Raw genomic sequence first — 12,716 nt, 5'->3', positions numbered from 1 at the left:
CCCTTGTCTGGGGAGACTCTTCCAAGGCACCCCAGAGTCAGAGCGTGAGGCAGTGACCAACAGAATGAGCACATGGGATTCAGTCCAGGCCCCTGACCCCAGTCCTGTACCTGCAATCCTGAGTCTCCCCTACTAACTCTGGTACTAGCCCCCAGCTCTCCATGTACCTTTTGGAGCCCCACCGAGGCTAATGACACACGCCTCTCACCCTGTCCCCTGAATATTCTATTTCTCTCTGACCTTCATTATGGCCTTCTAGCTTCTAGACCATTCTGTCTCCTCCAAACTTACCTTCTCACCGTCCTCTCCTGGGGGGCCAGGTTGCCCCACATGGCCAAAGTCGCCCTGGAGTTGAGAACAGAGGGAGTTCAGAGTGGAAACTTGGAGCTGGTCCAGGAAAGTATGGGATGAGAGCACACCCACAGCGATGGAGCCTCTGATACTGGGGGTGGAGAGGGTACCATGGATATCGGGAGGCCTGGTATGGTGGAGGGGCCTCACACACTCACCCTTTGGCCCTTCTCTCCAGGCAGCCCTGGCAAGCCATCAAAACCCCGATCACCCTGCACAAAGAGACACCACCGGAGCCCTGAATCCCTGATCTGACAGTCCCTCCCCATCCCAGTCCTGACCTTATCACCTACCTTAGGTCCTGTGTCCCCTGGGAGGCCCCGAGCACCATCTGCTCCAGAGCGGCCCTATCAGGGAGGTGACAGCATCAAGATACCTATCACTTTCCTCCTGCAGAATCCTGGGGGATTCTCTGTGTACCAGTTTAACCTCCCAAATACATCTCGAACCTGTCCATTAGTCTTTACTTCCAGGCCGTTTGCTCTAGTCCATGTCACCACCATCACAAAAATTAAAATCTTCCGTCTCTATTAAGTGTCCAGCTCTGTGTTCCTCATTGCATTTAAAACTGTCTGGAATTATCTTGTTCATCATCTCCCTCAGTGCACCGGTCTTTTCCTCTGCACGTGCTGTTCCCTCTACTTAGAATACCCCTTTTCTCCTATTTACCTGGTTATACCTCAGATCTCAGTTCAAGCACCATTCCTTCTAGAAAGTCCTCCTTGACTCTGTGTCCTGGCCAGATACCTTGTGACACACTCAGTAGAGCTGCTATTCTCTGTTCTCAGAGCCCTTATCCCACCAATGACACCAACAGACCCTGGGGGTGAGGAGCCAAGGCTCACGTTGGGTGTTGAGGGACGGATGAGGGATGACCTAAAGACCTACAAGTTACTCACCATCTTTCCCTCCCGGCCAGGGGGCCCAAGAGGTCCCTGAAGGCCTCGGGGACCCTAGGAGAGAAAAAAAGGAGGAAGAAAAAGGAGAGGAAGGACTTACTTTAAATCATTCTCTAGGAAGGGCAATAATTACGAAGGTATCCTCAGCCCCTTTATCACTGTCCTCAAATAGCACTTCTCTGGGAGAAGGTCCTTCCCATCCAATCCTGTCCCCATCCCCACCAATCTCACCTGTGGCCCCATTTCTCCCATCTCTCCTTTCTGACCAGGATACCCAGGGAGACCCTTGGAGGAAGAGAGAGAAGGTAATGGAGTTAGAAGGAGGGTTCCCCCTCCACTGAGGTATTCCCCCCTCCTCCATAAAGACTCCTTACTCACCACAGGGCCTGGGCGCCCAGTGAGCCCTACTGGGCCGGGAGGACCTTTCATAGACAGCTGGAAAGATGGAGGGGAACAGAATATCAGGTCTCCCCAAAATACCAACACCCTTCCAAAAGGCATCTTCAGGAGAAAAATACCCCCCTGCCTCCTGGCTAGCCTTCATTATTCCCAACCTGTCACTCTCTCAAGGTCCTCCCATTAGCCCCTGTTGGTCCCTGATTCTCCTCTACTCACCTGAGCTTGTTGCAGTACTGCCTGAGCCTGGGCTTGCTGGAAGGAGACTGGGGGTCCTTTGAGGGAGCTGCTTGCAAACTGGAACTAGGGGGCAGCTAGTCGTGAGGGAAGCCCAAGGAGAGGTCCCATCCCGGGTCAGGACTAAACCCCCAAGGATGTGCCACCCTATCTCCCTCTTACCGGCATCATGATCACAGTGCCTGGTAGACCCCGGACCCCATCAATGCCAGGGATTCCTGGGAGGCCAGCCGGACCCTGAGAGAGGGAGAGACACAACGGGGGATGGAGGGAGAGAGATGGACATAGACAGAGATAAGAGAGTTGGAGGGGAAGAGGGGAGCAAGATGGAGAAAGACAGAGGCAGGGAGAGCAAGAAAGAGCGTAGGCAAGAGAAAGACGAGAGAAGGAGGGAGAGTCATAAAAAGTGGCAGAGATGGAGAGACAGAAGACAGAGGTAGAAAGATGGAGAAAAGGGGACAGGGAAAGACAAAGACAGAGGGAGGAGAGAAAGATGGGGAGGCAGAGGGATGGAGACAAGAGAGAAAGACAGAGACATGGGGAGAAAAAGATGAAAGACACTCAAGGATAGAGACAGAGGGAACAGAAAAGCAGGGAAAGGCCCCCAGAGAAAGAAGATGGGTGACAATTCACAGATGGGGAGAGAGATGAGTGGGTTAGGTCAATGCCATCTTCAGCATGACGTCCTCAGTCCCTGACTCTCAGATCCACATTCAGATATACGAGTTCCCAATTTCCACTTCACAGCCTGAAACCTCACTCCTCCCAGAAGGATATAATCCAGAGGGAGTTTCTTACCGGTAGACCACGGTCTCCAGGGAATCCTGGGGGACCAGGGGGACCTGAGGGGCCAACCACCCCCTGTTGAGGACAAAGGAACCAAAGTCGTAAGAAATGCAAAGCTTGAGCCAAGCCAACTTCTAACCCACCATCGACCCTGACCCCATACACACCTCCTTACCCATCACTGAGCCATTCTCTGACCCCTCAAAACTATACTGACCCACATCTATCCCCCACTTTACATCCCAACCCCTATTTTGACTCATCCTGTGAGCTTCAAACATGTAATCATCTTTTAATGATATGGCAACATTATACCCCAACCCTTTACCCCAGGGGCTCAAACACCCCAACTAGAAGAGAAAGGCAAGGGGCAGAGTGCAGCCATGACTCACTCGGGGTCCTGGAGCTCCTGGAGGTCCCTCAAACTGCTGTCCCTGGGGGAGAAATGAGTGTGATCCCCACCCTAGCCCAGACCCCTCCACCTCCTCCTAGCCCCAGACCCCTCACCTGTTCAATCACTGCTGGTTCTCCTTTTGCTCCTTTCTCTCCAGCACTCTGAGGCAAGGGAATAAAGAGAAAAAAAGATGTGAGTCCTGGCCATCTTCAAGGAGGAGAGTGTGGACTTTGGAACATCCTGCAGGGTCCTAATCCTGGAGCTGCCTCTCACTACCTGGATGATGGGGAGCAACTTATTCAACTCCTATGGCCTCACCTGTAGAGTCAGTAGGTGAATGATAACTGTATATATCCCATTGGAAGAAGAATAAATTAAAACAATGGTTAGGACATAAGAAGCACTCAGGGTGAGTTGGCTATGATTATTTCCCTCCTTTCCTGTCCAACGTCAAGGCTAGAACTTGGCTCCTTCCCTGTCTGCACTGTTTTCCTAAGCAATCTTATCCAATCCCTTGGCTAAAGGCAGCATCACTCTGGTGTTGATTTCCAAGTCTTATCTCCAGCCTGGATCATGTCCCTTGAACTCCCGAATCTTCTAAGCTATCACCCACTTGACATCTCCATTTGGGTGCCAAGCAGGGGCTGCCAATTTAGCCCACCCAAAACGAGATTCTTAAGATTTCTCTCCCCCCCGCACCCACTTTTCCTTTAGGCTTCTCCATTTTATTCAAAGGCGCCACCATGCATCTATCAAGTCATCCTTGCATCTTTCTTCATCTCCAGTAGCAAGACCAAAATGGAGCATGGTCCAAGTCTGTCCACTTCTCTCTATCCCCACTGCCACCACCCTCATCCAGGTTTATGCTGTTGTTGCATAAACCACTGGTTTCCCTGCTGCCCCTCTGGCTCCCCCTACAGTCCATATGCTGTTCAGCAGCCGGAAGGAATTGAAAGCTCCAGATCAGACCATGCTCCCTTTCAAGTGGCTTCTCATCTTGCTTGGACTGAAAGCCAAATGTGCCATCCTACCCACAGAGCCATCCGTTAGCACAGCTCCTGTCACATTAGCATCGTGCTAATATTTGTTGACTACAGTGGGGTGGGTGGGAAGGCATTCTAGGCAAAACAACAAGAAAGCAGAAGGGAAAATGTGGGAGGCAGCTCCAGGCAGGACTCCCTAACAATTCCCATCCTTCCACAGCCCAAATCCTCAGACTCACAGGAAAGATGTGGAACTGAGGCTGTGATGGCAGTTCTGCTGCCTGGAAGTCAGGGCCCATGGTGGGGCCATCTCCTTCTTTGTCCTCTTTGGCTAACTTAGTCTCCAGTGTTCTTAGTTCAGTTCCATTGTCAGGGTCCAGGTCCCCCTGAGGACATTGAAACAGACCAAAGTTTGCCCCTGGCCTCCTCATTGTCCACCACCACCACTGCCCCAGGACTTTCCCTTCCAGCCCTGTCCACTTCCCACTGACCTCTGGTACGGTGACATTGTGGCCAATGGTCACAGTGGTGGTGATGACCAAAGGTGTGGGAGTCGGAGGCAGAGTTGAAGCTGGTGTCTCTGTTTTGGGGCTGTCGCTGGAGGTCTGCAACAGGAACAGGAGTATCAGTTCTGGGATTCAGTCCAATAAAGACAAAAAGAGGAGACAGGCTCTGCCCCCTAGGAGTGCCGAGTCTGGGGAGGGGAACAAAAAACACCAGAGAGGTATAAGGTAGGGGGCTGCCCCGTGGAGGCAAATGTGTGCTGACTAGACCAGAAGAGCCAGCAGGGGAGGCTTCTAGTATGGAAGAGGAGCAAGGGGGAGCCAGGTCTGGAGACCTGGAAGGCAGAGTAGGACTGGCTCCAGAGCCCGGAGATCAGAGTCAAGGTCTAGTACTCAGGGCCAGACTCCTGGAAGCATATCCTATATGTCTTCTCCCAAGGCAGAGCTCAGTGGTCAGCAGGCAGGCCTCAATCAGAGAAGCCTGGACAGCTGCAGAGGAATTTGGTCAAGGGCACAAAGAGGGTAGGAGAGGCCCAGGTGAGGGGCTGGGACTAAGGAAGGAGTTGGGGAGGGGTTCTTTTTCTGGGCCTGAGTGGTCATTTCTTTCTCTCCACTGATGCTGAGAACAGATGTAGTGCAACCAATGACTCTCCCCAGCCTGGACATCAGCCAATGGCCTGCACCAAGGATGACCCACCAGCTAACAAGCCCCTATTAATGGCCTCCAATTATTCCTACAACCAGTGACCCATTATTAACTCCAGTAACTCCAATTAATGACCCCCATCAATAACCCCTGACTAATGATCCCCACTAAAGGACTTAACCAAAGACCCCTCCAACTAATAACTCACATCACTGACCACACAGCAGTTGCTCCCATAACCAGTGACCCACCCGTGGTCCCCCAGTCAATGGCCCCAACCAGTTATTCTCCCATCCAGTGACCTCCCCAACTAATGACCCCAACCAGTGACCTCCTCCATAATAAGCACTAACTAGTGGCCCCTCAACTAATAAGCCCCACCAGTGACCCCTTAATTGATTATTCCCCAACCAGCAATCCTCTAACAATGAACACCCATGAGTGAGCCCAACTCTTACTCCCCAACCAAAGACCCCCAAACAGTAATTTCACTAACCAATGACCCATCAATGACTTCCCAACTAATAACTCATCAAGGACTCCCAAACCTATTATCTCAACCAGGACCCCTTGAAAGTCATCCCTTCAACTGATGATTCCAGTTGGTGACCCCAGAAATGCCTTCAATCAGTGGTCCCCTCCGGATGACCTACCTTCCCAATTGATGATACCTAGCAATGACCTCCTACCATTAACCCTAAATCAGTGATACCAGTAACACCAACAGTGATCTCTATCAATGACTTCCAACAATGACCTTCACCTAGGAACCTCTCAAACATCGACCTCAATCAACATCCCTATAGTGACCCCCCAAGCAGCAATCTCTTTCATTGAAGCCAAATAATGCCCCACACTAGACTCCCCCAATGAATAACCCTCACCAGTGGTCCCAATGAGTCAACCCCAAACAATGATGCTCTAACTAATGAACCCATTATTCACCCCAGCTAATGGCTGCCCTTAGTAGCCTTCATCAAGAGCCCCTTAACAATAAGGTACTCATCTGGGTATGCCCCCTTCCTCCAGCCCCTAAAACTGGATGTTGGGGGTCAGATATGGGAAAACTCATAGGACAGTACCAGCCCCCACCACACACACACACACACACACACACACACACACACACAGAGTTATGAGTCAGCTGAGAAGAGTCAAGGCCAGGGACTGGAGACCAAAGGCAGAGAGCTTGGATTAGGCACCAGCAATCAGTGCAAATCAGAGACCAGAGGTCAGGCAAAAAGCAGAGGTGAGTAATCGCAGATCCCTTACCTCTTTCTCCAGGGAGCCAGGAGGTGGGCTCGGGGTCAAGTTTTCCTTGTTCTTCTTCTTCCTGCCCTTCCCCTTCCGACCTCGCCCTTTTTTCTTCCCTTTTCCCTTTCCCTTCCGTCGAGGAGGAGGAGTTTCTGGCTCGCCCTGGGGAATCTGGGAAGATGACCCCCATCAGGTCCAGAGCCCCACAACGGAGGCTCCATTACTCTGTCGTCTGGGACCATGCTGGCACATGGCCCATTGGCCCTATGTTTTGAAGCCAGGGCTCACTCAGCCCTGTGACCTAAGGTCAATCATATGATCTGGGGCTTGGAATCACTGTTATGTGACCTGGATCAGTGTCTCTCATGCCTAGGATCTTTCTGAGGGCAGGGGTCAGAATTCACTCATTCCTGGGACCTGGAGCCAGGCATGACTCAGCCTGTGACCTCAGAACAAGTGCCTCACTCACCCCTGTGGTGGTAGGGTCCGGGCTGTCACAGCCAGGAAGGTATCGCTCACAGGCCTGGAAGGCAGCCTGGGGATCCGGACTTATCAGCAACTCCTGAATATCTCCCTGGGGAGAGGATGGGGTTCAGGGAAGGGAGCCACAGGCTGACTCTGACACCCCATCCCAAGCACCAAGGCTCCCTCTAACCAGAGCGGCCTAAGTACAAGGAGGGGGTGGCAATCCCTCTGCCCGTCAAAAGTGAGAGTAGGAAGAGTCTATCAAGGTCACACCAAATCACAACGGCAAACCACACCCCACAACATCTGTCTCATCAGAGGCACATTATTCCTTTGCTCTCAGACACATAGTAACCCTTAATACATGCCAGGTGCCCTTCCCGGCTTTGGGGTTAAGGAGAAGAACAGGACAGATGTGGCCCCTGGCCCACGGGAGGGGACACGTATCACAACCACACACAGCACAGTCACCACACCAAAAACACCTCTGTCACCAGCCACCCAGAAGCACGCCTTGCCAGCACCAGCATCATAACCACCCACACACAGTTACACATAACAACCAGAGCCGTCCGTGTCCCCAGCTTACCCTCCCCCCACAAGTCAAGTATGTGCCATCATGCATTATCATTCTGTGACTCTACAATCTCACACACCATGAAGATGCACACTGGACAGCTCCCTTCTCCTATCTGCTCCACATTCAGGCTGTGGACCAAACTCCCACCCATCCTCTGCCTCGGTTTCCCCGATCACTGAAGCCCTACCTCAAAAGTCTCCTCCCCGAGGTCTTGGGTCCCCAGCACAGTGAGTCCAGCTGTGCTAATGAATCGAGGCACCTGGCCCAACACAGGGGGCTGAGGCTCACAGTCAGCCACCAGAGTCACCATCCTGCCATCCACACTGACTGCCGCACGGTGCCACCTGCAAGGGGACAGTCTCGGTGGGGGGTGCTTCTCACCCCACTTCTCTCTGGACCCCAACTTTCCCTGTACTCACCCGCCATCCATGAGGTTGACTTGCTGAGGGAGGGGACTGAAGGAGTCCCCTAGGAGGCTCAGAGCTGGCCCCAGAGCCAGGCCCAACTGCCGAGCACCACCCTCATCATAAATGGAGAGAAGGACAGACTGGTTGGCTGGCTGGCCCCGCAGGGTGATCAGCATGGAAAAGTTCTCAGGAAACGGCCCATCTGAAGGGGCAGAGGGAAAGGGGCATCTCAGATGGTCTAGCAGTGACCCATGTTCCCAGAATGACTCCTTCCCACCCCTCCTGCCCTGACTCACCTGGAAAGAGCTCCCACGTGGGGATGCCAAGTGTACTGGCCTTGCCAACCCTGAATGCCCGATCACCCTCTGGGGCCCTCTGGGGGCAGAGGCCAGGCCCCTCAAGGACCCCAGCCTGGCCCCCTCGCACGCCCAAGGCCTTCAGCACATCCACAGGGCCTGCTGTAGAGAGAAGCCAGGGTGCAGGGCAGTTAAAACAGACCCAGCACTTCAAGTGAGTAGCTCAGATTTGGGAAATTCAGCCTCCCACTGTGTTTGTGGGTCCGGGAGAAGGAGCAGGCCTGGGACCTGCACCCATCTCACCACCCCACAGCTGTTCGAGCTTCATCAGCCTGTTGATTCCTGTTTGGGTTGATTTTTCCCCCCCTTGGTTTTTTGGTGAGGGAAAAAAAAAAAAATAAATGCTGACCTACTTCTGGGATGAATCAAGGCTTCCTGGCCTGAGCCCCGGAGCCAAACTGTCCCCTTCTCTGTGCTCCCCCACACCGACTGACTCCCTGGGGCTTCTTCCCCAGCCTGAAGCCCCCTGCCAGGGAAAACCCACTTGGAGAGGAGGGGCTCCCAGTGCGGTGTGTTTTTCCTCCACTTTCTCCCTCCAACCTCCTCCTTTGACCACCACTTCCTCTGAACGCCTCCTCCCTGACCACCATCACCCGTGATCTGCGCCCTTTCACCACGACCTCTCCTGACTTCTTCCTTCTGACCTCCCCCTTGATCACTATCACCCATGACCTCCTCCTCTGCCTATCCCAGTCTCCTCTATCTGACCTGTGACCTCCCCATTTTATCACCCTCTCTAGCCTCCTCCTTATGACCACCTCTGTCTAATAACCTCCTGACCTCCTCCCTCTGACCCTATTACTCTCATCCCAGGAAAGGAACTGGTTTGGCCCAACCAGATCCGAAATCAGGCCATCCTACCAGCCCCACCCCACAGAGCAGGCCAGTGCTAAGTGGAACCACATGGTTTGAGCGGGGAGGGTGGGGGCTTCCCCTGAGCCCAAAGCCCCTGCCTGCTCTCCCCTCCCCCCAGCAGACTGTCCCACTGACCCCCTGACCCAACCTCTTGGCAGAAGCCAGTTCTGTCAAATCCACCCATGACCTCATCCGGGGGGAGTTTCTGCTGATCTCACCATTGGGAGTCAGGGTGGGGGGCCAGACTTGGGGGAGAAAGGGGCTTGGATGAGGGACCCCCATCCAGCTCCTCCTGGGTCAGATCCTTCATTCTCCAAAACTTACACACCCCTATTCCAGCCTCTGCTCACTCCTGCCCCCAACCTCCTGTTCTTTCTTTCTTCTCTCCCCCTCCCTGCCCTCTCTCTCTGTCCCACTTTCTCTGCTGGTCTTTCCAGGTTCCTCTCTGCGTCCAACTCTGAATCAGTGTCTCTCTTACTTCCTAACTCTCTCTCTCTGTCTATTGGTATTTCATATATATATATATATATATATATATATATATATATATATATATCTGTGTAGATTGCTCTCCCCGTCCTTCTCTCTCTCTCTCTCTCTCTCTCTCTCTCCATCCACGCCCCCCCCCCAATTTTGCCGCCGTCACCAGCCCCCACTCTAATTGCCTGTTCTCTGGCTGGGCTGTTATTAAGAGGTATTTGGGTTACAGTCCCCTGGGACTAAGATCTGAGCTCCCAGGCTCTGTCAACCACAAGGGTCACTCCCCCGCAGAATAATCATCCCAGCTGCCCCCTCTCCAGGCTGCAGCCCAGTGGACAGCTGAGATCCATGACCCCATGCAGTGTGTCTCTCCCCTCACCCAGACCCCTGTCCCCATGCTGTGGGAAGGGGTAGCCTCTCGCCCAGCTGCTCATTCACATTGAAAAAGTCCTTCCCATCACCTAACCCAAATGTCTCCTGCTTCAATCTTGTATCTCCTCTGTAATGACCTTTCAGAAACTGACTGTCCTTTCTTTTCATGGCTGGCTTTGTGACAAGAAGACACACAAGAGGCATTGAGTCCTGCCTGCAGGCCCAGAGGGTGGGGGTCGGCCAGGGACCCAGCCTGACCTTCCCCCACACTCTCCCCTGTGTTGGTCAGGGCCCCAGGGAGATGTTGGATGGGGTCTAGGATATGAAGGGAGGCAGGCAGACCCTAGGTTGGCATCTCCTCAGAAAGGTAGGAGAGCATAGGAGTGAGTGTATGTGCCATTGTACAAGTACACGAGATTGTGCAAGTGTGTCCATGACTCTATATGGAACAGGGAATGGCTGAGCATGCGATCTGTGGATGTGTGGTGTGTGCCGAGTATCTGGCCTCCAGTGGGGAGATTAGGTGCGGGTGTTCGGTGAGTGACTGGACAGGCATGTGGGCTCGGGTCCTGTCAGTGAGCAAGTGAGTCTGTGATTGTAACAGATGAGACTGGAGATGAGGGAATGTGGTTATACGTGAGAGTATGGCTACCTCGGCAAGCGGGTGACTGGCTGTGAATGCTGACAGGGTTGCGTGGATACCAGTGGAAGCCTGTGCCAGGGCTGCAAGGCGTAAGAGGGTGACAAAGGCTGTGACCCTGTGGCGGGTGGCTGCTGGGGTTGCCTGGGGCGTGGGCACCGGTGTTTAAAAATTCCTGGTGTCCCCGAGGGCTTATATTCTGAATGGATGCCTGAGATTGCACGACTGTGGGGATGTGTGAGCATGGGAATGGGACATGGGCCAGTTTGGGACAATCCACGTGAACAGGCACCTCCCTGGACTCCAGAGAAAGTGGGAAAGTGTAGGACGGTGTGTGTGTGTGTGTGTGTGTGTGTGTGTGTGTGTGTGTGTTGGGGGCTGAGTTAACATTAGGGAGGGACTTCCAGAAGTGCCTAAGCCCAGCCTCTCTCAGACCCGGGATGCCACTTGAAGAACCATAACCTTCCCAAACCCTTGGGCGCCCCCAACCCCGAACCCTTTGGGGCGGAGCGCGGCGTCCAGCCAGAAGCGCGCAGCTGGGCGTGCGTCAGCGCTGACTCATTCGTCCGACGGCCCCCGGGACCCCTTGAGGCCCCTGAGAAATTCCTCAGGAAAAACACCCGCGGCTCGCTCAGCTGGGGGGTGGGGGGGGACTTCCACTTCCGCCCCCGCCCGCGCTCCGCCCCGCCCCGCCCCGCGCCCCGCCCCGCCTCGCCCCTCACCGCGGCCCTCCCGAGGCCCTGTCCATGGTGCTGATCGCGGCTCTGGGGAGAGCAGGGTGGGGGAGGGGAGAAGTGGGGGCAGAGGAGATGGGGGCGCGCCAATTGGAGACAGAGGAGGAAGAGGAAGATGAAGCCATTAGGAGCGATGCAAAGGAAACTTTGAATCCCCGAATCCCCGATTAGTCCCCTCCCATACTCGTCCCCACTCAGCATCACCCCCAGAATCATCCGCTCGCGTCCTTATGGGCCACTTTTTACACCCCCAAATCACAACCGAACCCCTCATCGGGTCACCCAAAGACAATCACACGCGTAACACGGTTATTCTCTAAGTCAGCCCTACACAGACACACCCACAACTCACAATCACACACTTGGCCAGGGATCACCCATCACACATATTCATACCATAATCGTCAACTCCCACACACAATTTCACTTCAAATGGCCTCACACACATTGCTACACACACACCTAAAAATTGCATTCACTCCAAGGCATCCACCAGTAAAACTCGGTCACACGTATCCCCCCTCCCCCCAGCTGTCACACCCACAAATTGCCCAGAGTCGGATACGCGCGTCCAAACAGAGCACCCCAGCCACTTGCTACACTCACGCCCCCCTCGCACGCCCCCCATTCCTGACTCCACCCCATCTTTTGGGAGCTCGCTAGATCCTGCCCTCTGGATCCTACTCCTATCTCCTTCTTTCCGGCTCACCCGCCTGCGTCCGGAGAAGAAGCTGCAGCGAGGCCAAAAGCAGACAGAGGCCGGCCCGCGGCTGGCCCAGGCCTCCGCGACTCCCCATCCCGGCGGGGCCCACACGCAAGGCGGGGACCGGCCGGGGCGTCTACGGGGCGCGGCGACTCCTCGGGCTCCGGGCACTCGCTCGCCGCGGCCGGCTCCACTCGCATCGGCAGGAGACTGCAGGAGACCCCGCCCTGGCCTCGCCCTGCTCTCCCGCGCCCGGCCGGGCGGGGCTCACTGGAGGAGGGGGGTGGTGGCTGACAGCTGGTGGGGGAGTTGGGAAAGTTTGTGCCGAGTGCTGATTGGCCGGCTAGGGCTGGAGCCCTGATCCGGGAGCGGGGGCTCTTCTTGCCCCACCCCACAGTGGAGGAAAAGGGTCACTCCTACCCAGACTTAGAATTCGGGGTCCCAGACTTACCCCAAACCCTTTCCTCCTAACAGGCCCCCTCAAAACAGATGTTAGCCCCATTCAAACCTTCAGCTTCCATCAGCCTCCACCCAGGCCCTAGAGTTAAGGCTTTATGCAGCTTTTTTATATCAAATATTTTCTGTCTCACCCAGGCCCCCAGAAGGGGTCCCAGCCTGATGCCCAATTTTCACCCACTTGCTTTATCCCAGTGGCTTAGACACAATGGAAGGTAC

At 54.5% G+C, this 12,716-nt stretch overlaps 1 protein-coding gene across 2 annotated transcripts in view; it reads right to left on the bottom strand.

Moving 5' to 3' along the window:
* Positions 1-12,301, bottom strand: part of COL5A3 (collagen type V alpha 3 chain) — a 36,815-nt gene extending 24,514 nt beyond the window's left edge. Inside the window, exons 1-19 of one of the 2 annotated variants that reach the window (XM_082713940.1) lie at positions 12,048-12,301; positions 8,198-8,359; positions 7,914-8,103; positions 7,682-7,838; positions 6,919-7,023; positions 6,468-6,620; positions 4,538-4,651; positions 4,286-4,432; positions 3,177-3,224; positions 3,062-3,103; positions 2,682-2,744; positions 2,046-2,120; positions 1,866-1,949; positions 1,629-1,685; positions 1,482-1,535; positions 1,251-1,304; positions 645-698; positions 510-563; positions 292-345 (exon numbers count right to left, since the gene is read on the bottom strand). In XM_082713940.1, the coding sequence (XP_082570066.1) occupies positions 292-345; positions 510-563; positions 645-698; positions 1,251-1,304; positions 1,482-1,535; positions 1,629-1,685; positions 1,866-1,949; positions 2,046-2,120; positions 2,682-2,744; positions 3,062-3,103; positions 3,177-3,224; positions 4,286-4,432; positions 4,538-4,651; positions 6,468-6,620; positions 6,919-7,023; positions 7,682-7,838; positions 7,914-8,103; positions 8,198-8,359; positions 12,048-12,135 (1,755 nt within the window). In that variant the 5' untranslated portion in view covers positions 12,136-12,301. The remainder of the gene's footprint in view (positions 1-291; positions 346-509; positions 564-644; positions 699-1,250; positions 1,305-1,481; positions 1,536-1,628; positions 1,686-1,865; positions 1,950-2,045; positions 2,121-2,681; positions 2,745-3,061; positions 3,104-3,176; positions 3,225-4,285; positions 4,433-4,537; positions 4,652-6,467; positions 6,621-6,918; positions 7,024-7,681; positions 7,839-7,913; positions 8,104-8,197; positions 8,360-12,047) is intronic. The other variant, XM_082713941.1, reaches the window with a different exon arrangement.
* Positions 12,302-12,716: the final 415 nt, after the last annotated feature.

The sequence above is a fragment of the Mustela nivalis genome, assembly GCF_964662115.1.
Source record: "Mustela nivalis genome assembly, chromosome: 1".
NCBI classification, from domain to species: domain Eukaryota; kingdom Metazoa; phylum Chordata; class Mammalia; order Carnivora; family Mustelidae; genus Mustela; species Mustela nivalis.
This window is presented reverse-complemented; position numbering and strand designations above follow the sequence as displayed.